The sequence below is a fragment of the Pectinophora gossypiella genome, chromosome 29 (genome assembly GCF_024362695.1).
Source record: "Pectinophora gossypiella chromosome 29, ilPecGoss1.1, whole genome shotgun sequence".
NCBI lineage: Eukaryota > Metazoa > Arthropoda > Insecta > Lepidoptera > Gelechiidae > Pectinophora > Pectinophora gossypiella.
Window position 1 is genome coordinate 5,393,020 of NC_065432.1, and position 25,244 is coordinate 5,418,263.

A 25,244-nucleotide genomic window follows, 5' to 3' on the forward strand; every position below is an offset into this window, starting at 1 on the left:
TGCACTGGCAACATTTATGACGACGTGACAGTTTACCGTTAGCGCGCGGTGGCGTCGCTATTTTGTCCGAATAGTGCTATCGTAGTGACTAGTCACAGCATTCGAAGCAGTTTTTATTTCATATCAGTAGTAATTTAATGGCTTTTGACATTTTTATATTTGAAACGTGTTTTAAATTAATTATTGCATGTTTAAATAATTAATTTACCAATTTTGATACAAAATGTTTTCCCGAGTTTTATAACAATAAACTGCACACTTCCATTCGGAACATTCAGAAAAGTTACTAAAATCTTCCACAAACTTTCACACAGGGTCGGATTATGGTAAAAAATAGGAAAATCCTTCAAAACGTAATTAAAAAGATGTTAATCTAATTAAAACTCGTAGTTAAATATTGCTTTCATTAATCTAAAATAATGATAAATAAAAATGAGAAGAAAAGTAATCAATTTTGTGCCTAAACATGCAACATCGACATGGGTGTGGGACAAGCAAGCAGAGGAAGACAGTATGTAATAACAATAGGTATAGGTAGGTGGAGCGTTGAGTTGGCATTTTGTATTATTACCTACGAGCCTGTTATCGCGTGTCGTGTTATCGCTCGCGTCTCGAGGTTACCTACTCTTTTGTGAGGTTTCACCTTGTATTCTCTTTGTATGTACGCGCGCGATGACGTAAATCGACTCGTTTTTAATTATGAATTTTAAATTCAGTAATTTTTCCGCCATTACGAGTACTGGGCGTTTAAAATGTTGTTTAAATTCATTTAACTAGGTAGCTAGTTGCTATTCGATTAGTTTGGTTTTGTATTATTGTAATTTAAAAAAATACGGTTTATAAAAGTTATAATAGTTTAGGTAGTTAGATACCTACGTATTCTAAAAAAACAAGTGGCATTTACCTTATCTACTTATTTAAGCAATTACAGCAATGGACAACTTCGCGCCAAGAACAATCCGGCACGGGGGTCATCTCCACTCTCTCTTAAACAATGAGCTAATGACGCAAACAAAAAAATATAGCGGAAATCGGACGTCGTTTAAGAGAGAGTGGAGATGACCCCCGTGCCGGATTGTTCTTGGCGCGAAGTTGTCCATTGCTGTAATTGTTTGCTGCATTAACAGTCGTTAATAACCATCAATCCGCACTGGGCCCGCGTGATGGTTTAAGGCCCGATCTCCCTATCCATCCATAGGGAAGGCCCGTGCCCCAGCAGTGGGGACGTTAATGGGCTGTTGATGATGATGATGATGAAGCAATTGTCGGTCCCAGTTATTGGTACACTGTCAACAGATATTAAGCCAAGTTGGAGTCCGTAGGTTGGCTAGAAAACTTTAGCACTGAGAGACTTTCCTGGCAACGTTCCCCAATAAAAATGTAGATGGCTCTGCCTAGATTTAACGTGATGATTGAATTACCTATATTCTCATTACTTGGGTACATAATTATTAAAAAATATACCTAATGTAATGGCAGAAATATATAATATATAAAAATAAGTAAATAAGGTCATCATTTACCTATTTTTTGGGGAACAAAGTCCTGGAAAGTCCATCATTGAAATATTACAATGAATAGGCCTTTACTTGTATCTGAAGGCAGTATCGAATTAGTTAATGAGTAGCAATGACGTCAAAGTTTTAGAAAAATATTATATGTTTTATGACTGTTCACTTTGTAATGAGCTAATGACGCAAACAAAAATTATATTTAGGTCTTTATTTTTCCTGATCATTGACCCCTTGATTGTAAGTAAGTAATTGTTACATGGGCCATATCAGGGGCCGTTGGCGGCTCAATAATAACCCTGACACCAGGGTTGCTGAGGTTGGTAATCCACCTGACAACCCCACACGATAGAAGAAGAAGAAGATTAACCACTCTATGCAAAATTGTACCGTTACGTTTAATGCCATTCTAATTACAGAACAAAACATAACAATAGCACAAAACGTAACAAATAAAACATTAAAAAGGGTGATCCTGCAGACAAATTGCAATTTCTGGTAATAATAGTTTATTATGATACATTGTAATAATGTGTAATAAATAAATAAATACTTCCCTGAGTTTTTTGTTTTTATTTAAATAAATAATTATAACATGGCAACACTTGTACGTCAATGTCATCATCGTCATACGTTTAGAAATTTGAATGTTTATTATTTCTGAACGACTGCAGTTTCTGTCAAGTTGCACTTTTTTGGTAGGAAAATAGAAATAATAGCAATAACCAAAAAAGACTGATATAATATTTTTATAAAGCGCTTTCTTTGTTTAACGTATAGCTTGTTGTTTATGTTATATTTATTATACAATGAGATTGATTACGATTATTATTGTTGTTTTGTAAAGTCACTGAGATTTGTATTGTGATTTTAAAACAAATTACCATTATAGTCTACAATTAGCATTTCGTTTTCACTAGTGAACAAATGAAGCCATTACGGCTGTAACAAGCTCTAAGCGTGGTCGCTAATTTTTGAATAAAAATTAGTCTTTATCTTATTTCGATTTTGAGTTTTTAAATCAAAATGAGCAGATGTGATTTTAAAGTGGTGCTATTAGGGAGTGAACATGTGGGCAAGACAAGTTTAGTGCTTAGATTTGTTAATTGTCGGTTTAATTCGGGCACTCCTTATCAAAATGTAAGTACATAATCACTTGCTTGATACAGTTCAATATCTTTTTTTTTGCTTTTGTATATGTTTTTTTTTTATATAAAGGACTATAATAACCGTAACTGTTTGAGACCCGTCCCCACTTCCAGACACTTTATACATGTTAGTGGTTAAAAAGATTAGGAATTAGTTTTAAGTTCAGAATACATGGAATTTAGAAAAAAAAGATAGATAAAAAGTTTTTCGAAAATCGAAAATAAAAGAAAAATATACAATGATGTTCCAGGGGGTACCAAAAGTAGAAAAGAAATAAAGAAAGTATTTATTATTAGAGTATGCCACAGTAACAATACAAAAACAGTAGGAAAAAAAAAACTTACACAAAATTAAATATTAACAGAATCATAAAAAGTATAGATAAAAAATAATAAAATACAAAATGTTGGTCGTAACAGTCATGTCAAACCCCATGTATATGGAGAAAGTCACTATAGAATAAAAATATTGACTTGTTAAGATGCTTCCAATGGGATAAATATATATATAAAAAAAATTGAATTAGAATTAGAATTTGGATATATCTGCAATCTGTTAGTAGAAAGGACCTATTGACTCATCATCCTTTGTTTATTTATTTATAGCCTTGTACCAGAAATACAAGTTACATTTTAAAGTTTTTCCTTAATCTACAATAACCAAATCTGTGTGCCTTTGGGTAAAGGCCTCCAACAACAGAAATCAGAAATCAGAGTCATTTATTCAACATAATAATTATTATCATGGATAAACTTGTTGAAGGTTAATGTAACATTTTTGAATTTACGTCATTTCGCAAGGTGTTATGGCTGAGGAGAAGAAATGATAAGAAACTGCAACAGCAACACATCTTTTAACACCCTATCGTACATAAATAATATAACATCAAATTACTAAAATATAATACATGTAAAAGTCATACGTAAAAACCCGGGATCCGGCTAAATCTCCCCTTATAAATGGGTATTCGGGCTTTCGGGTATTCAGAGAAAGTCGTTGTAGAAAAAAAATATCAACTTGTTAAGGAACTTCAAATGGGATATATGTCTGCAATTTGTTTAGAGGAGAGCGTTTTGACTCATCATCTTTGGGTAATTTATTTATTTATAGCCTTATATCACGACTTGGACCATCCGTGATCTTGGATCGTGATCCGTGGTCTTGGATGATCCGTGCTTCGGTAGGCACGTTAAGCCGTTGGTCCCGGTTACTACTTGCTGATGTAAGTACGTAGTCGTTACATGAGCCGTATCAGGGGCCTTTGGCGGCTCAATAGTAACCCTGACACCAGGGTTGATGAGGTGAATTACCTCACAAACCCACACGATAGAAGAGGAGACGACTTGGACGCTTGCCGGAGGGACTCGCCGGAGTACGCACAGGACCGGGAAAAATGGAAAGAGGAAGGGGAGGCCTTTGCCCAGCAGTGGGATCTTGTAGGCTAGATTAGATTAGCCTTATATCAGAAATACAAGTTTTTCCTTAATTAATGATAACGAAATCTGTGTGCCTTGGGCAAAGCCCTCCCACATTTTGCTCCATTCTACTTTCATCCAGGTCATTTGCTTATTATCATCCTTTGTTTATAAATCATTAATAATGGGACATTGTCTTTGAGTACATTTGGAGGAATTCAAATTACTTATCCTTAATCACTTTAGCAAACATGTCACTTGAAGAATTGTTTTTATGATTTAAATGATTATTTGTCTTTTAAAACGTGAAATTTTAAATTTATTATGTTTGGAAGTTTTGTTTTCAAATTGTTAAAAATATTTGCATGCCTAGTTAAGGTTGAATACATACTATAATACATACTATAATAATCTTTTGTAAATTGTATTCTGACAAATAAAAATGATTGATTGATTAAAAAAAAAAAAAAACTTCTGTGGCTTAGAGGGATATTACATCTATCCAACATTCGTCAATTATGATTTAGGATTAAAACACAAATCGACCTTATTATTATTTAACTATGATCGTTATTTGTAGTTGAGGAGCTCGGTCTGCGATTGTTGAAGTTAAGCAACTTTCGCAAAGGCCGGTCATAGGATGGGTGACCACAAAAACAAAGGAACTTTCATCTCGAGCTCCTCCGTGCTTCGGAAGGCACGGGGCCCCGGCTGCATTAGCAGTCATTAATAACCACCAATCCGCACTGGGCCCGCATGGTGGTTTAAGGCCCGATCTCCCTATCCATCCGTAGGGAAGGTCCGTGCCCCAGCAGTGGGGACGTTAATGGGCTGATGATGATGGTGTTATTTGTAGGGTGGTATTAGGGTCGTATAGTGATTGACGGAATCCCGTGGTAAAACCACAATCAACCATAGACAATCAGCATACGACCCTACAAATAACGATCGCAGTGCAGTAATAATAAGGTCGATTTTTGTTTGAATAAAAAGTCGTGATTGACGAAAAATTGGTGGATAGATGTAATACCTCACTTATGAAGTGTGCAATCATCTTGCCTCTACATAAACAGCCTATATACGTCCCACTGCTGGGCACAGGCCTCCCCTCAATGAACCGGAGGGGGTATGGAGCATACTCCACTACGCTGCTCCAATGCGGGTTGGTGGAGGTGTTTTTACGGCTAATAGCCGGGACCAACGGCTTAACGTGCCCTCCGAAGTTTCAATCAGGTGATTCAAGCCTGAAAAGTCCTTACCATACAAAGGACAGTCTCACAAAGTGATTTCGACATTTATTTCTTGCCTCTGTTATTCTTTATACTATGTTATTTATTAGTGATTTTTTTTTAATTTTCAGACAATTGGTGCAGCGTTCTGTGCGAAAACGATGCATTCAAACGGCAAAGACTTCAATATTGGCATTTGGGACACAGCGGGGAGTGAAAGGTGAATATTTTTTAATTAACTGATGTACGTAGTTTAATGTAGGTATTTATTTTGTATATGTTATACAGGGTACTAGTGACGTCGTAACGAAAACTTTGAGGGATGATTGAGACCATGATTCTGAGATGATATGAAGTAGAATTTTCCGTCGCAAAAGTTTGGAACAGATAATAATAAAAAGAAAAACAAAAATTTTCATGAATTTTCCGACGGAAAATTCCACTTCATATCAACTCAGAATCATGGTCTGTACCATCTCCCTCAGTATTCGTTACGGTGTCACTAACACCCATACCTACTTGTATGGGTACAGTATGTACTTGTGCGGGGTGTAAGTGACATCGTAACGAATACTGAGGGGGATGAAACAGCTGATTATTCTGTGTTAATATCAAGTGGAATTTTTCATCGCAAAAGTATAGATTTGAAAATAATTTAAAAAAACTAAAAATTAAAAAAAATCCACTTGATATCAACTCAGAATCATGGTCTGAATCATCCCCCTCAGTATTCGTTACGATGTCACTTACACCCCGTATATTTTATTCACATTGTAATTGAATGTATACACCGCTGTGTACAAATGTATAGCTAAACAAGCGCCAAGTTTTCGCTGCATTTTTGTATCAAGCGCTGTATCTACGGTAGTGGTAAAGCCTTTTCATACAAATTTCGTGTTTTGACTATCAGTAAAAAGTAACTGATTTCACTAGTTGGATGTTGTTGTTTGTTAAGATGTAAATTAAAAGTATGATACAAATATTACTTATAAATATATTATTAAAATATTAATAACAAATAAACGTTAACATTCTTCTTCTTAAAAAAAAAAATTTAAAAAAAAAATGGAAACTTATGTTTAACCCTTTCACGGACAGAGATCATGGGTCATTGATGGTTCACAATAGGTAATATGACACCTTGGAATCGGAACGCCATTAGACGTTCTGTCCTTGAAAGTGTTAAAGAAATCTTTATTCTCAATAAGAATACAAATTCACTTACTTGAGAACTTAAAAACTAAGTATACGTACAAAAGCATTTTGAGGGTATACGATAAATAAAGAGCTACAATAAGAATTGTTTTTTATTCGAATATGGCACAGCTTGCATCACCAGTGTATTCTGAGTTGAGACATTGCGTTCGCAGCATATTAAATCACGCGGACACATTCCAATATAAACTGGTTGCCCGGTTGGTACAGAGAGTAGTATCATGGATGGAAACATGCCTATCTAATTACTCACCTCCCTCTCACCTCTTACTGCCTCCCCTTACAGATACGAGGCAATGACGCGCATGTACTACCGGGGTGCGCACGCGGCGATCATATGCTACGAGCCTTCGTCCCTGTTGTCATGGCAACGACTGCGCCACTGGCTCACCGAGCTAAGGACGGTGGAAGAGGTGAATGTTTGACACTCATACACTCATAACATCACGCCTATTTCCCGTTGGGGTAGGCAGTCTCTGCCTACGAAATTGAATTACATTACGTATAAATGTTTTATTCTTCTATCGTGTGGGTTGTGAGGTGGATGACCAACCACATCTACCCTGGAGTCAGGGTTACTATTGAGCCGCCAAAGTCCCCTTGAGATAAATAAATAACTCATTGGTGCAAGTCCGGTACCGGGGTTCGAACCGGCGCTCCCCGTTTGAGAAGCAACCAGGTGTACCACATGACCAGAGTGACTCAGAGTTGCGTATAAATTATTCTTTTATTTCCAGGACTGTAAGGTATACCTCTGCGGAACGAAGAAGGATCTCTTGGACTCCGGTGTGGTCAGCAGGGAGGTGTCAGAAGACATCGTAGCGACGTATTCTCAGGGTCTTCACGGCCACTTCCTGACCTCCAGCAAGACTGGGGAGAATGTTGGTATGTGTGTATATACAGGGTGTTAGTGACATCGTAACGAATACTGAAGGGGATGATTGAGACCATGATTCTGAGTTGATATCAAGTGAAATTTCCTGTCGGAAAATTTATGGAAATCTTTGTGTTTTTTTTATTATTTTCAGTCTCATACTTGTACAACGGAAAATTCCACTTGATATCAACTCAATATCATAGTCTGAATCATCCCTCAAAGTTTTCGTTACGGTGTCACTAGCACCCTGTATAGTCTTTTACACCACATCTCTCTCTTACCACACTGTTTCTCACTCAATAAAGTTTATTCAATTCTGTTCTTTTATACAGGGTGTTAGTGACATCGTAACGAAATCTTTGAGGGATGATTCAGACTATGATATCAAGTGGAATTTTCCACCGTAAAAGTAAGAATTGAAAATAATTAAAAAAAACCAAAAAAATCATCAATTTTGCGACGAAAAATTCCACTTGATATATTACCTCAGAATCATCCCCCTCAGTATTCGTTACGATGTCACTAACACACTTAGTAAATAAGAAAAACTGGCTAATTTTATATCTTTTATTGTAATGAGTCCCCCTTGAGACTGAATTCATATCAGTTTTGGAATCTGACATTTTGCGAATCTGTCATTTTGAGAAACTGTCTATTTGCGAATCTGTCATTCTGCGAAACCGGCATTTTACGCCATATGACATTTTGCGCTTCAGACATTTTGTGAATCTGTCATTTTGCGTTTTTGTCATTATGCGCCCAAACTCTCTCTATAGCCATGATATTATATCATGTCAACATTATTACTGTTTTTTTTCTTTTCAGAGGAATTATTCCAAAAGATAGTAGACGACTGCGCTTCGGATATGAAGATGATGAAAAATGTTGAAGAGTTAAGAGTTCAGCTTATGAAAGAAGAAGCTGCTTACAAGGCCAAAAATAAGGAGTTTTGCCTTTGTTGATAGCATATAACATAACATGAGCTCACGGCTATATCCCGATTGGGGTAGGCAGAGGTACATCCATCGCAAGATGAACTAAGTACGGTCACGAGCATTAATATGTATACACTTTGGTACCATGTCACATTAACTTTTTTGACAAATTGAACTGTAAGTCTCACTAAATGTCAAATATGTTAGTGCGACAGAGTCCTAAAGTGGGTACATTATATTGCTCGTGACTGTACCCACACCTCACCGAGCTTTTTGTTAGACCAACGTGATACGGCTCACCTATCACGTTGGTCTAACAGAAAGCTCGGTGAGGTGTGGGTACTTAGTTCATCTTGTATTGGATGTACCTCTGACTACCCCAATTGGGGTCGTGAACTTATGTTCATTTGACTGGCAACTACTCCACGTAGCTTTACCCATATATGGCTGGTATATTTATAGTTATAATGGTGCTAATTCCTGCAGACGCCATCTAATTTTATTTCAAGTTATACCTGTCATTTTCTTATCCGCTGCAAAAGAAAGGGACGGGTAATCGACCAGCATAAAATTTATGGAACACACGTCAATTTTAAGCACAAATCTAAAACAACCGTCTAAAAATTTTACATCGGCCAATAACCCGCCAGAATTATGTTGACAGCACACGTCAAACGGTTTGCATACCAGCGAGATACCTTTTTGATTCGTCCGGGTTGTTCATTCATTTACTCATTCTTCCTAAAATTAAGAGCTGTCAATCATCCCTCCCTTTCCATTTCGGCGGATAAGAAAATGACAGGTGTAACTTAAAGTAAAATTAGGAGGTGTCTGCAGGAATCAGGGCCAATGTAATGTTATATTTAAGTAAAGCTTGGCTGTTATTATCACGGAATAGACGAAAGAGGTTGGAAGGGCCAGGTGAGAGCGAAATACTCGCCATACAAGTATGAGCAAATAGTTCATACTTCAACAAAATTCAAATTCAAAAATATCTTTATTCAGTACGTAACATAGTTACACTTTGAATCGTCAATTTTTACATAACGAACGTCTCATCCGCCTAAAACTACTGCAGCTTCTCACAACCTGTACAGCCGGGGAAAACCTGCAAGAAAAACCTCAGCACAGGGCCCTAGACGTTCTATAAAAAAAAATCGTAGTTATCTGTTAGCAGGAGTAGTAAAAGAGAGTGGGGTTGAATCGACAGCGGTTCTCATACAAAATTTTCAACCTCTTGTATTCCGTGGTTATTGTACATAAAAAAAGCTTTAAATATTATAAGCTATACTTATTTTAATTGGAGCTTCAATGTCGTTACCAGACTGTCTAACATTACCCTCTTCCGGGATTCCGGTCGGATTATTTCTTTGGGCATCTTCAGATCTTGATGGCATTAGTGACGCACGGGGCGAGTTATTTCTTTTAGCTTCAACCGGATTCGGTGGCGGCGGAGACGCAGGTGAGTCATTTCTTTCAGCTTCAACCAGATCCGGTGGCGACGGCGACGCAGGTGAGTCATTCCTTTCAGCTTCAACCGAATCCGGTGGTGGCGGTGACGCAGGTGAGTTATTTCTTTCAGCTTCAACCGGATCCGGTGGCGGCGGCGACGCAGGTGAGTCATTTCTTTCAGCTTCAACCGGATCCGGTGGCGGCGGCGACCCAGGTGAGTCATTTCTTTCAGCTTCAACCGGATCCGGTGGCGGCGACGAACCAGATGAGTCATTTCTTTCAGCTTCAACAGGATCCGGTGGCGGCGGCGAACCAGGTGAGTCATTTCTTTCAGCTTCAACCGGATCCGGTGGCGGCAGCGACGCAGGTGAGTCATTTCTTACAGCTTCAACCGAATCCGGTGGCGGAGGCGAAGCAGGTGAGTCATTTCTTTCAGCTTCAACCAGATCCGGTGGCGGCGGCGACGCAGGTGAGTCATTTCTGTCAGCTTCAACCGGATCCGGTGGCGGCGGCGACGCAGGTGAGTCATTTCTTTCAGCTTCAACCGGATCCGGTGGCGGCGGCGATGCCAGAGGTGACTGATTTCTCGTACAAATTGACATATTTTCTATTTCTGTCGGGTCAGGAAGCAAAGATGAGATTTCTAAAACATTTATATCACCCAAGTTGTTCCTTAAAGTTTCTGAATGCAAAGAAATTGTGTCTGCACTGTCATCAGCATGTTCAAATTTCGCCTGTTTTGTTTTAGGTTTGTTTGTGCCATTGTTTGAAGTGGTTGAATGGAAACGTTTAAGAGCTAAACGGTGGCGGCGATGAGAGTCAAAAATACTGCTATTACTTGAAGCTTCCGAAAACGAATCGGTTTCGTTATCATCGTCATTATCTGTACCAACTTCAGACTCAGACCTGCTCCCCAACGATGGTTTAGTGCGTCTGCAACAAAATTCCAAATCACTAACAACACTGCTGTCTGAATCGTCAGAGGCAGGATCATATTCTTCATCGGAGCCATACTCTCCATCGTCGCTACATGGGTCTGGTGTACTTTGCCGTGACGAAACATTATCTTCAAACATTTTCATTGAAGCCTTGTTCGTCCGTTGTGGTCGTTTCTCCTCCTGCAGACAGTAAAATTATGTAAAACTATAGCTTCTGCCCCGCGACTACATTCGCTCACATCGGAATCCCGCGAGAACCTTATTGTTTCCCGGGATAAAAAGTATCCTATGTTTTTTTCGGGATATGGTCTATCTATGTGCAAAATTTCATGGAATTCCATGAAATTTTGCACCAGCGGTTTAGGCGTAAAAACGTAGCAAACAAATTTTCAGATTTATAATATTAGTAGGATTTATCAGCTCACAAGAACCCAATAACTGACACCTAAATTGTTTATCACAAAATTGTATATTTAGATAGTTACCTGCCTAGTTCTTATAAATAAAAAAATAACTTACCGTGTCCATTTCAATAGATTTCGTCGTATTTTTTCTATTGCAGGTCTCATTTTTGTCTTTTCCTTTGGGTCGTCTTTTTTTAGATTTCCTCTTACTTTCCATCTAAAACAATAAAATTAATGAAAATTAAATTATAGTAGATCAAAATTATTACCGAAATATAACTTACAATACACAAAAACATCGAGAAAATTAATGTTTACTTACGACGGTGATTTCGCGCGTAATTGGTTTGCGTCGTGTTCCCGCTGCGAGCGCAACAGCCTCACTGACAGTATGGCGGCGCGTACAAAGGTCACCGTGTGATGACGTTGTGCGTTTGTGGTGTGGGTACTTGTAACTGTGTGAGTGACTGGGAATCATTATGAAATAAAACACATTTCCAGTGGCGCTAGAAGTCCGAGATTTAGATATGGTGTGGCGCTAGTACGTAGTTTTATGATTTTTATACGGATATCCAACGTTCTTGTACGTTCTACGCTTTACTCATGTTTTTATTTCGGCGTGATAAAACGATGTGCTACATCACTTAGATTGATTTTCGACGTATACCTACGTTGTTAGCATGAATGTGTTAATGCGATCATTAACCACAAAACACCACTTCGTATTAATTATTTAGGTGTTCGAGCCTTCGGCTTGACCCACTGTGAGATAACCCTTTTGAAACATCAGCGCCATCTAGTAGTTTATCGTGGAAACATACGGGTGTATCCGCTTCCGGCGGCGAGTCAGCGCAGTGGCAGGGAACGTCAGTTTAATTCCTCAGTACGCTTTTGAATCTCGGCGTCGTCGGTAGTGAGTACTACTTCACAGGACGACATCGAAATATCACAGGTAAATAGAAATTATAATGAAATATACACATCTACTTACCGTCTCGTGGGTGTCCCTAGTTTATTAGGGAAATAACCTACAAAGAAAAAAAAAAACAAAAGATTGTTTGTGCATACATAATTACATACATGTCGCCCTCGGCACATGCTACCCATTTATGATCCCAACGTTGTTGTCGGCTCGCAACGAACGACAACCTGATTACGAATTTTAGTCGTATCAGAACGTATGCACTCCATAATGCAACAATCATTGTTGGGACGCATCAGATGGTGCGACCGCTCGCACAATATGACGCGACCGGGTCGCGTTAAGGGATGCGACTGGACGCATCAGAGGGTGCGACTGGTCGCATAATATGGCGCGACCAGGTCGCGTCAAATGATGCGACTGGAGGCACTAGATGGCACGACGGCTCGCATTAAATAAGGCCACTTAGTCGCATCATACATCACACGATGATTCGACAAACCTAAAGTAAACTCTTACAAATGGTGTTTCATTTGTTTTCTCAGGCCATGGATCTAACAACAATGGGTGCTCTCTGTGAGCTAATCCCTCAAGATCGAAAGGATTTTTTTCAACGAACCGTCGATATCCTTGATGATACATACCCGGACGGCTGGCGTTCATGGGGGGTGAAAAATGTATCCTATTCAGACCTCTTCGGAAAATCAATCTCACCGGCTGTTGAAGCAAAATTACGCTTCGCCGTCCCTACCGCAAGGCTAGCTCTGGCATACTCACCGGATGACTGTTCCCTCTCCGAGAAAAAATACCGCATAATCAAAAGGATGATGCTTCAGTGGCCACTAGGACGAGCGCTTCTGTACGCTCCGCACAAAATTATGGAGGAAATTCATCAAGAGTCGTATGATGTCTTCATGCATACAGTAAAAACACTGAAACCCCAGCTTACCTCTGTAAGAGGGAACTCCCCAAGAAAACGGAGCTCGTTGTCACCTCAACCTGGCTGCTCGTCGGCTGCCAAAACACCTCGCCGCGAATCAGATCCCAGTGATCCCCAACTACAGCAGTCATTTTTTGAAAAAATGGTAGACCTTCTCGCAAATCAGACTCAGGCAATCGAAGGCATTGCCGCTCAGATTTCTACCCTATCGTCAAGAAGCGAGCAAAGTATCGCGGATGAATCCGAATCAGATGCCGAAAGCACACTTTCTGATACAAATTTTTCGGCACCGTCGCTTAACGTTATCCCAAAAAGTGCCGTTGACGCCGAAGACACACAGGAAGCACTGCTGACAACACAAATTGCAGAAGCTGAAAAAAAGCTAGCAGCATTAAAAGCAGCTAGCAGTGTCGAAAATTTATTCAATTATGACTTCACACCATCAACAGTTGAAGCAGAACCAAAATTAGCAAAGGCTGACCATCGGCTAGTCGAACAGGGGCGTAGATGCCAACGACTTAATGACGAGGGTTGGAAAAATGTACGCTACGCCGAAGTACAAAAAACGTTCCACGCTACCCCAGTATTTGGAGCACTCAAGGTTAACAACCTCCTGGCTACATCAACGCCTTCGTGGAACTCAACTGCACAATTAGAAAAAACAGATCTCACTTTAGGTGCAATAACACACGGATTGCTCCTACAGAGGAAAGCGTTCCAAGAGATCTGTAAAACATTAGATGCAAAGGCTCAACAGGATATACAGAAGCACCTCCTGGCTCCCGACAGCACTTTTCGGAAAATCTCCGATGGTCTCCTTCAGTACACATGTGGCCGGAGGGCCGAAATAATTCAGCTGCGACGGGAGATTTACAAATCACCGAACAAGATTCTTAACGAGATATTACATGACATCCCGCCTTCAGATACACACCTCTTCGATGACGAAAAACTATCAGAAGTGGTGAAAAATCAGGGGGGGGCACACAAGTTCTTCCCCAGGAAGACAACTCCCGGCTTCAAAACCGGAAAGAAACCTTTCACTTCAAAGGGTCAAAGTAAATCTCAAAACGGGAAAGCTTACAATAGGAAGCAGCCACCGATGAAGAATTTTCGTCCAAAACAAGAAACCTCAGGAAACAACAACAAACCTAGAACAGGTCAAAATCAAAACTCAACGAAAAAACCCTAAATCTAAGGTATTTCGCGCAGGGAGGCTCGGAGAAAGGATTAGTCTGTGGGAATCGTTAGGCGCTTCAGAAACGATCCTCAGTGTCGTTAGAGGCTACCGTATACCCTTTATTTGTAAACCGCCACATACGACGTTATCGTCTAAAAATGGGAAAAAATTTCAAAACAGGGCGTCGAACGCTATGACCCAACAAATTTCCAAACTGATCGACATGGGTGCGATTTCCTTAAACATTTTTAAGAGTGGTTACTTATCACCTATATTCTTAAGAGAAAAACCTAACGGTTCTCACAGACTGATCTTTAATCTGAAACGCCTAAATTCCTTTGTCCATCCCCCAAAGTTTCGACTAATAAGCCTTAGGAAGCTCTCCCAAGTAATACAAAAAGGAGACTCCCTGGTAAAAATAGACATTTCAAACGCCTATTACCACATCCCCATACTCAAATCACACAGGCGATACCTATCCTTGGCATTCAATGGTAAAATCTACAACATGAACTGCCTACCCTTTGGCTTGTCAAGCGCTCCATCTATCTTCAGTAAAATTAGTAACTGGGTAGCTTCACTACTCCGTAAAAGGGGAATCAGAGTTATCGTATATCTCGATGACTTTTTACTTATGAATAACGACGCTACATTGTTAGCGAACCAGGCGAACTGGACCGTTCAATTTCTAAAAGATCTGGGTTGGCACATCAACGCAGATAAAACTGATCTACAGCCTAAGACTCGAATAGAATACTTAGGTATAGACTGGGATACCTTATTAAATCAAAAGATTTTGCCACTGTCTAAAATTATTAATATAGAATCATCCATTTTAAACACGCTGCGCAAAGACAAATGGAGCTGGATGGAGGCAAAACAGCTGTTGGGTAAACTAAACTTTGCGACCAATGTAATCCCACTGGGTCTCCTTCATTGCAGACTTATCCAGATCGCAGCAAAATCTCTACCAGACACAGAAAAATACAGGAGTTTTCAATTACCACACCAGGTAAAACAGGAACTGCGCTGGTGGCTTCAAAATTTGACAAAAACGTCGACAATACAAACTGCCCCACCATCAGCCTTCGTAGCCACCGATGCCTCGGACATCGGCTGGGGCGCAATAGTAGACAACAAACATCTGTCAGGTTGCTGGAACAGCTCTCAGGTACATTGGCACTGCAATCGAAAAGAGCTTTGGACACTATTAGAAGTACTGCAAAGAGAGTCGGAACAACTCCGAGGAAAAACCATTTTGTTTCAAACAGACAACCGGACTGCAGCCTCGTATATACGAAAACAAGGTGGTACAAAATCCATGACTCTCCTGAACATCGCAACCAAAATTTTGAACTTAGCCCTACTGCACGAGATCACAATAGTACCAAAGTATCTACCGGGCAGGTACAACGGTCTTGCCGACAGTTTATCCAGACTGAAAACTCAACAGGAGTGGCACCTCGATTCAATGACCCAGCAAGCAATTTTCCAAAGGATGGGGCTTCCGACAATCGACCTGTTTGCGACAAACGCGTCCGCAGTAGTCCCCAGATACGTAAGCGAGGACCAGAAAGACACCATGAGCGAGTTCACGGACGCACTCAGCAGACCGTGGAATTACGACCTGGGTTGGGTTTTTCCCCCCCCGGCTCTAATTCCTCGAGTACTGCAACACCTGAATGCTTCCCTCGGCCACTATATACTAATAGCACCGAAATGGGAGAAAGCATTCTGGAGAGCAGAGGTGAAAAAGCGTGCAGTACGAGCACCTTACCAGATCCGGAATCTCAAAGCTCATCTGATAGATCTTCGAACCAACCTACCACCTCGCAACGTACAGAACATGTGTTTGGAGGCCTGGCGAATACGGGCTGGTCCGACGAAATAATAGGCTGGAACGACAGTGAACGTGAATTCTTACAAACAGCTTGGAGGAAGTCTACGATGAAGACCTATCGCCCAGCATGGAAGAACTGGCTCTTGTGGTGTGCAGACAAAAATGTATCCTCATCAACGCCTAGTCCTAGCGATTTGGCCCGATATTTAATCTTCTTGCACGAGTTTAAAAATTAGCACCCAAAACTATACTTGTTCACAAGTCCACGGTGGCTACCTTTACAAAACCCAGTCTGACAGCACCATTGAGCGATCATCCGCTAGTGAAGAAGACAATCAAAGCTATTCTGTTACGAAGACCACCGGAAAGAGCGCCTTCAACATGGAACGTAGAAGATCTTTTGCGCTGGATTTCACAAACACGCATAGACGACGCAAATCTGTTCCAGGTATCTCAACGTGTAGCTACCTTACTACTTCTAGCATCTTAACACTAGACTTAACACTATTGCATATAGATGCAGACCACTGTCACATCGCAGAAAGTAAAATTATTTTCTGGCCACGTTTTGGCTCAAAAACCGATAACTGTAACTATCGGCAGTCGGGCTGGAGCCTCTCGAAGCATGATGAACTCAATTTCAACCTTTGCCACTGGATACCTATACTCATGAGAGTATCCAATCATCGTCGAAGAGCGGACGCGACTTTAACAAACTTGTTTATTACAACAAGAGGCAGAGTAAAAGCTGCATCGAGATCAGTCATAGCTGGCTGGCTAAGATCAATCTTGAGAGACGCCAAAATCAGGGGTTCCCCAGGTAGCTTCAGATCGGCTGTGGCTACAGATAACTGGACCAACAGAAATTTGGATATGGATGAGGTTCTACGCAAAGGAAATTGGCGTAGTGCGCAGACATTCTTGAATCATTATTTCAAAAATATTGAACCAAGGGAGAACACTGTTTCCACGCCTTTTGCAAGCATGTCACGGTCTTTTACCCCTATATAGGATCGACTGATAAACTTTTCATGTGATTACTAATTAGTACAAATTATCATAAGACTGACTGAGTTTATTTTGAAATAATTTATTGTTTTTACTAAGTACTTTTTGTTACCTAATTTGTTGATTAAACTTATATATGTACTTTACTATTCATGATGCATTTCAATTACTCCTGTCAACTGAATCTAAATCTAATAATCATTTAAGTCACAGTACGCAGAGTCAGCACCGGCAGATATTAAACATCTCACAGTGGGTCAAGCCGAAGGCTCGAACACCTAAATAGAAGCGTTTTTCCCCCGAAGGGTAAAAAACGTATATTTAGGTTTCAGCCGTAAGGCTTGACCCACATATTAATTTACTTGCCGGCTGTTAAGCCTTCTCGCCTCAATTCAAACTTGTACTGAGGAATTAAACTGACGTTCCCTGCCACTGCGCTGACTCGCCGCCGGAAGCGGATACACCCGTATGTTTCCACGATAAACTACTAGATGGCGCTGATGTTTCAAAAGGGTTATCTCACAGTGGGTCAAGCCTTACGGCTGAAACCTAAATATACGTTTTTTACCCTTCGGGGGAAAAACGCTTCTATTTAGATTATTCAATGAAGAAAGCAATTGTCCCCTTCCCGTTTCTCGCCAAAAAGCCACGAACTGAACTTAACTGAAGGACTGTCAGAATTTTTCTTTTTTTTTTGTTTTGGTTTTCCCCGAAGGGTAAGGCAAAGGGAACTATGCCCATACAGCCATGTCTGACGTATTTTTTTTCTTGATGATTAATGAAATGATGAAAGGTGATGATGATGAAACCTAAGCCCCTACCCTCGGAGTAGACTCCTACTCCGAACCCCAAACGAATTAACTCAAAAGTCCGCATTAACTTTTGAGTTATGAAGCGGCTTCCCGGCACGAAGCGAAAATAGGCAGATACACTTTGTTTATTGAATACTCCAATATAATAACACTCGCGAATGTCTTCCGACTAACTTAATGCGATCATTAACCACAAAACACCGCTTCGTATTAATTATTTAGATTACTCAATGAAGAAAGCAACTGTCCCGTTCCCGTTTCCCGCCGAAAAGCCCAGAATTTTTCTTTTTCTAAATCAATGACATATTCCATAGAATAAAAAGTTTGCGCTATCAAAAATTCTGTAAGTAAATAAATATAGGCTTTTTGGCGGGAAACGGGAACGGGACAGTTGCTTTCTTCATTGAATAATCTAAATAATTAATACGAAGTGGTGTTTTGTGGTTAATGATCGCATTAAGTTAGTCGGAAGACATTCGCGAGTGTTATTATATCGGAGTATTCAATAAACAAAGTGTATCTGCCTATTTTCGCTTCGTGCCAAGAAGCCGCTTCATAACTCGAAAGTTTATGCGGACTTTTGAGTTAATTCGTTTGGGGTTCGGAGTAGGAGTCTACTCCGAGGGTGGGGGCTTAGGTTTCATCATCATCACATTTCATCATTTCATTAATCATTAAGAAAAAAAATACGTAAGACATGGCTGTATGGGCATAGTTCCCTTTGCCTTACCCCTTTGGAAAACCAAAACAAAAAAAGTGGAGGCGACGCAAAGACCTTGTATAGAATAGACGGAGCATATTTAAGACGAAAGAAAAACATAGGTTTTGTCTTTCGCACTCATGTGAGCCGTCATAAGTTAAAAAGAGATAAATATACTATCGTCGTAACGTCTTTTGTACTCGTGTAGCGGGTTTGTTATAGAAACGTACCTATAGTATATGTTTTTGTATCAGAACCACTAGTGCCGTTCCATGTCTTTATCGACATTATTATTGGCTAAATATTTCATGTTAGTCCAAGATCTAAAAAAATATACATTACAAATTGAATGATTAATTAAATACAGAAATAACGACCTAGTATCCATACCTGGGTGGGTAGAACCACAAGTAAATTAGTTAAAACGATACCTATTTGTACCCTGATAGAAAGATACCTAAGAAGAACCGTACGTTGCGGTGATAGATTCAGAACCACTTATTCAACGTAATTATCATGGACAAACTTGTTAAAGGTCAATTTATCATTTTTGAATCTATGTCATTTCGCAAGGTGTTATGGCCGAGGAGGTCGAGGACGGTCCATCTAGTCCACATATACTATAGTATCATTTTAATACGACATTGCGGCCACCCTTTGGTTGCTATAAATCACATACCTACCCTTTTATAAAAATTATATACACGTTTTTCATTGACTTGACCGGAAATCGAATCGACTCTCGATACAAGAAGTAGACGACCTTCTAGTATATTTCGGGGATTATCTCAATGCGATTAAAGAATAAAAGCAAATACTTCTTTATAAGATTTTTATTCAATATAGTTAGAATACAATGACTACGAAGCACTGAACAATTCCGACTTTTGGTGATAAAAAAAAATATTTCCTCTTGTTCACTTTCTTTAGAAGTGTATAGTGTCGGCTCTGGTCGTTATAACTTTACCTGCAAGAATGGCACATATTAACGTGGAGCACACAAATACACAAGCATTGCATGTTTACACATTGCACATAGAAGGAATAATCACAGGTAATTACAAAAATAGTTATTCATACTAATTATTTATAGAAGGAATAATCACAGGTAATTACCGAAATAGTTATTCATACTAATTATTTTGTGCAATAGAGAATATTTGTATTGTATTGAAATATTTTTTCCATGCTAATGTAGAATACAAAAACGAAATAGCTGCAAATTTATCTATAAACTTATAACTAAACTTAAACTCACCTTATGTGAGATATGTGAGTGAATATTGTTGGTACTGCATCTCTATGTAATATTTTTGTTTGGTATCCTGCTCGATAGAAAGCAAGATACATCGAAATGTAATTAGCACAGGCTTAAATAAGGAGAAGGCGTCCTTCAGAAGAGAGAATTATCTCGTTTCATGGTCTGAATCTAATTGTTTCTTAATTTCTTGTTTCGTAAATTAGGATATTTAGGAAATCTGGAAAATACAATATCTTTATGTAATCTTCATCCAAATCGGAAACAGGTCGAAAAATAAATTAAACGTGAATAGAATAACGCAACATGTAGATGTTACATTCAAACATAATATTATGTTATCGATATCAAAGGACAACACTACTTATAATACTTTGGGTACATGATCTGTCAAAGCTGATTAACGTAAAATGTGAAATCAATTATTTGTACAAATGTGACGGCTTTGCTGAAAATATGCGTCTGCATCGTGTTTAGGGCTCAATAAACTTTACAAAAACCAGACCAGGTAATGTATTTCTTGCACACAAACATGTATTATGTGGTCGATAACTTACCCATGGTGAGACATTGTTTGATCGTTCTCCATTATAACACCCATTCTACTCTCACAACCAATAGCTACGCAAGCCATGGTTCATAATGAATAACTATTTCACAGATTGTTTATATAAAAAGTTAAAATAATGTCCCAAAACACCAAAAAACTAACGGCAGGTTTGGTATCCAGCTGACTACCACAACATCTCAAAACGGTAAACACTGACGTTCTAGACAGCGGTGTTTGTCTATGTTTGATTCTTTTTTCCACAGAGATTGTTGCCATAGGGAAGAAAGAGAGCTGTGATAGTTTGATCGTCACTCTAAAATATTATCCGTCTATTCTATACAAGGTCTTTGAGGCGACGCCACACTTCGATGTTGCTGTCACCGTAAAATTGTAAATAACGTTAGATTATAATCTATCGATTTGAATCTCGCGAGATTGTGAACTGTCGAATAATTATGAATCGTATCATATTGCTTACAATTTAACGTATTATTTTTCGGTAGATTATAATTTATCGAAGTGAAACCGTCAAATTGTGATACGAAACGCACCTCGCGTGCTATACCATAGAGTTACAAAACTATTAGAGTGAGCATAATGTTAATTTGCGATTCTCTTAAAATGCATAAATGTTTTCGTCATAATTTTAATTATCATAATCCTTTTTGCATAACGTTTTTTAGCATAATAGTTTTACTTTCCCATAATAACATCTAGGAATACTGGTTTGTTAGGTATAACTTATTTTTGGGATTAATAAATAGATATCCATAATTCTTTTTTAGAATAATAGTGTTTTGTCATAATTTTTACAAGGCATAACAGTAGGTTAGGGTGCGGCGGGGGTGGCCCTTGGGCCACCCCTATGCCGCCAGCATGTTTATCTTACACACGAAAAGTATACTGAATGATACGTTTCAGATTTTTTAATTTTGATACATTTTTTCTTACCATGTGATGTCAGAATTATTGATTACTTACTAAATAATTAATAAATACGTACTTGATTTCACAATCTTGAAGAGCATTTAGTTTATTTGACTGACACCTGTGTTTTATTCCTAACTCTATGGACACAGAACGGTCTATTGTAAGGCCGACCAATCAGGGACAGCCGTCGGACAGTTGACAATTTGACAATTGTAAGATTGTGATTTAACAGTTTTACTTCGATAGATTATAATCTGACGAATAATAATACGTTAAATTGTAAGCAGTATATTACGTTTCACAATTTTTCGACAGTTCACAATCTCGCGAGATAGATTATAATCTAACGTTATTTACAATTTTACGGTGACATTGCGTTTTTAATCCCCCAGCCGAGGCCGAGTCAAGTGGAGGAAGATTCGAGAATACGTGTGTAAGACATGAGATGTTATATTCCACTGTTAGTTATGTAAGTACTGAACAAAACTCTATATAGTTACAAGTGAGTGTAATTTTATATACTTATAGACAAACATTAAAATTGCTATGTTTTTTACTTGTTGTTTTCTTGCATCAAATAACCCATTAAAGTCTTGTATCTTTGCAAAACTGGGACGGCTTTGGCGGACAGCTCCACAGGTATTAAGAATCAGAATCATTTATTCAACGTAATTATCATGGATAAACTTGTTGAAGGTCAATGTAACATTTTTGAATTTACGTCATTTCGCAAGGTGTTATGGCTGAGGAGAAGAAATGACAAGAAACTACAACAGCAACACATCTTTTAAACCAATGAGGGTATATATTACAAGTAAAAAAAAAGAAAGGAAAACATGAAACAGTTGTGCTGGGAGGTTTTCTGGCCACGTCTTTCCCTCAGCGTTACAGATTCCTATGTGGTAGTAGTTTTACAGCTAGTTACATAATAATGTAATTTAATTTTTTGACGTTCAAAAAGCGCTAACCTTGGAAGCCAATTTCGAAGAATAAATATTAAAAAAAAGTTATTTAATAACTAGAGGAACACATTACCCCGCACAGACATTACACATTAAATCAGTCAGATATCATCATTATTATCATGTGATGAGCCCTCAGCCATAGAATAAGGAATAATACTGCGTATAGAACGGCAACTCTCCGCTCCCCACCAGCGGCTGAGCTAGGTTTACCTCACCCCCTCGGTCTCACTTTAGTCTTCAATCGTATGGCGTCACACTTCACACACAGATGCGCGTGTACGATAACGCCAATGTGTAGTGTCTGTGTAAAACGACGTTGTTTGTATGAGGTGTCCTGGTGTGCCTCAACGCTCTCCATTTGTCCGGCCAAGTAGTTAGACTTTTTTTTTGACGTGACTTATTGTAGATTTGCCGCAGATGGCATTAACTACTTGGCCGGACAAATGGGGAGCGCTGAAGGCTGTCACCCGGTACAACGTTTAAGACAACAGGCCTGAGGGTGCCCAGTTGGGCGCGAACCTCGGCTCAGGGCGTCGTCTGAGAGGAAAAATATTTGAAAGAATTAATCGACCCTAGGGGGTCGATAGCGATAAGCGCTGAATGAGGGAAATCGTCGACCACGCCGGCGGGGTCGGTATCGGGGTCCTGAAGTGTTTGGTGTCGCGAGCTGATTGGCTGCCTCTATGGCTAGAGTAATCGGGTCGTCGGGATCGTATATTACGTCCTTCGGACGCCGATACTTTTCAGTACCGGCCCTGAAAAGTTTAAGCGTCCGAAGGGACTATCGATATAGATAGACTATCGATAAATGCCTGCCTATTGCAACAGTATTGTATAGGTATTTTAATTTACGGATCCCAATGGGAAAGTACTTAAATTTAAATAGGAATCCTGTCCCATATCCGTATTTCTTTGTAAAAAAAAAATACCAAAAGGATATTTCGTAAAACTATATGCCTTTGGGACATCTCGAAAGATCTCATTTGTTGATAAATATAACTTTTTTCTTTGGTACAAGTTATGTACTTTTTGGAATTTATATCACATGTCCATAGTACAGTCATGAACAATATATTGTACCCACTTTAGGACTCTGTCGCACTAACATATTTGACATTTAGTGAGACTTACAGTTCAATTTGTCAAAAAAGTTAATGTGACATGGTACCAAAGTGTATACATATTAATGCCCGTGACCGTACCTACCGACCTAAGTAAGTAATAACGGTTAAATTAGGTATTGTAATCGGCAGCCCTCAGACGTCACATACAAAGTTATACGTGTTGATAATGTCAATGTGTCATCATCATCAGCCCATTAACGTCCCCACTGCTGGGGCACGGGCCTTCCCTATGGATGGATAGGGAGATCGGGCCTTAAACCACCACGCGGGCCCAGTGCGGATTGATGGTTATTAACGACTGCTATTGCAGCCGGGGCCAACGGCTTAACGTGCCTTCCGAAGCACGGAGGAGCACGAGATGAAAACTTTTTTTTTGGTCACCCATCCTATGACCGGCCTTTGCGAAAGTTTCTTTACTTCAACAATCGCAGACCGAGCGCGTTTACCGCTGCGCCACCGAGCTCCAAATGTCAATGTGTAGTGTCTGTGTAAAACGAGGTTGCTTGTATGAAGTGTCGAGGCTGTGCTTCAATGTGGATTCCGGATGTCCGAGGAATTTGAACGTCATTTTAACGACTTCTGTGATGGGACTCCCGCTTATCAATGCCATTAAATACGTAGCCAAATGTAGGTATCTGTGTTCAATTACTGATTTCATATTTAATGGACTAAACAATTTTCTTTATCGTCATCTGTTGTCAGTAAGTATTGCGACCGTTGCACACGTATTATGCATATTATTTATTTATTGAACCCAACCCGCAGTGGAGCAGCGTGGTGGAGTACCTATGTTTCATTCTTCTTCTTATCGTGTGGGTTGTGAGGTGAATTACCAACCTCATCAACCCTGGTGTCAGGGTTACTATTGATGTTTCATTGAATAGTTGGTAGATTTGTAGCATTTAAAAATTAAGTAAGTTTAAAACTTGCTGTAATATGTAGTTATAAGTAAATAAGTAATGAGTGCATGATTTCACCAACAAACTGTCTTTCAGTTTGGCGAATGTCTTTAAAATTGTAAATCACGATCCGTAGGTCCCGGGTTCAAATCCCGGTGGGGATATATCACAAAAATCACTTTGTGACCCTAGTTTGGTTAGGACATTACAGGCTGATCACCTGATTGTCCGAAAGTAAGATGATCCGTGCTTCGGAAGGCACGTTAAGCCGTTGTTCCTGGTTACTAATGTAGACGACAGGTCGACATGGCAATTTTCTAGCTAGTTCTCGAGCTTGAGAGTGAATTATTGGTTTTTTTGCTTGAACACGCGACGAAGATGCAACATATGGCTGTTTATGTATGTATGTAACCTTCTATAACAGACATATGCATCTTTTATCTTGGTACACAGTCACGAGATATCTTCCACCCATGATTATTCTGATCAAAATAAAGAGAAGCAATATAATTTTATACATAATGTGATCCAAACATCAAGCAGCAATTATTTTTATAAGTACATATTATTATAATATGTTCATCATCATCAATTTAAGAGCCAAAAAATAAACCTGGTTTACCCCCATGGACCCGCCGATCCTCGTAGCTTGTATCAGTGACGCTGGTCTGATGACGTATGTCCGGCAGCGCCCGCGCATACCGCAACTTGTCATTAACGACGCCCAGTTATGTAGGGTTGCCAACTGCAAGTTACGTTTATATATGTATGTGTTGTGTTGTCCAACGGATGAGGGGTGTAACGTTATCTTTAATTAGTTTAAAATTGTGTTATTTACTGACATCTTTTTGTAGCCTATAGTGCTACTGCTGGGCACAGGCCTCCCCTCAATCAACTGGGGGGATATGGAGCATACTCCACCATGCTGTTCCACTGCGGTTTGGTAGAGAGTTTCTTACAGCTAATAGCCGGGACCTACGGCTTAACGTGC

The 25,244-nt window shown here is 39.4% G+C and overlaps 2 protein-coding genes across 2 annotated transcripts; both read left to right on the top strand.

The window, feature by feature from the left end:
- Nucleotides 1-2,356: 2,356 nt before the first annotated feature.
- On the top strand, nucleotides 2,357-8,665 carry LOC126379608 (ras-related protein Rab-24-like). Its single transcript, XM_050028427.1, has 5 exons — nucleotides 2,357-2,651; nucleotides 5,436-5,524; nucleotides 6,806-6,932; nucleotides 7,257-7,404; nucleotides 8,222-8,665. The coding sequence occupies exons 1-5, from the start codon at nucleotides 2,538-2,540 to the stop codon at nucleotides 8,356-8,358; spliced, it is 615 nt and encodes a 204-aa protein (XP_049884384.1). The 5' UTR covers nucleotides 2,357-2,537; the 3' UTR covers nucleotides 8,359-8,665.
- Nucleotides 8,666-12,041: 3,376 nt separating this feature from the next.
- On the top strand, nucleotides 12,042-14,179 carry LOC126379470 (uncharacterized). The gene is made up of 2 exons (XM_050028230.1): nucleotides 12,042-12,077; nucleotides 12,593-14,179. The coding sequence occupies exon 2, from the start codon at nucleotides 12,596-12,598 to the stop codon at nucleotides 14,177-14,179; it is 1,584 nt and encodes a 527-aa protein (XP_049884187.1). The 5' UTR covers nucleotides 12,042-12,077; nucleotides 12,593-12,595.
- The last annotated feature ends 11,065 nt before the right edge of the window (nucleotides 14,180-25,244 follow it).

Bases quoted from the DNA above. Each gene is read 5' to 3' on its own strand.
- LOC126379470 (XM_050028230.1), top strand. From the start codon at position 12,596: ATGGATCTAACAACAATGGGTGCTCTCTGTGAGCTAATCCCTCAAGAT.
- LOC126379608 (XM_050028427.1), top strand. From the start codon at position 2,538: ATGAGCAGATGTGATTTTAAAGTGGTGCTATTAGGGAGTGAACATGTG. The intron at 2,652-5,435 runs GTAAGTACATAA...TTTAATTTTCAG, and splicing joins CGGGCACTCCTTATCAAAAT to ACAATTGGTGCAGCGTTCTG. The intron at 5,525-6,805 runs GTGAATATTTTT...CTCCCCTTACAG, and splicing joins GACACAGCGGGGAGTGAAAG to ATACGAGGCAATGACGCGCA.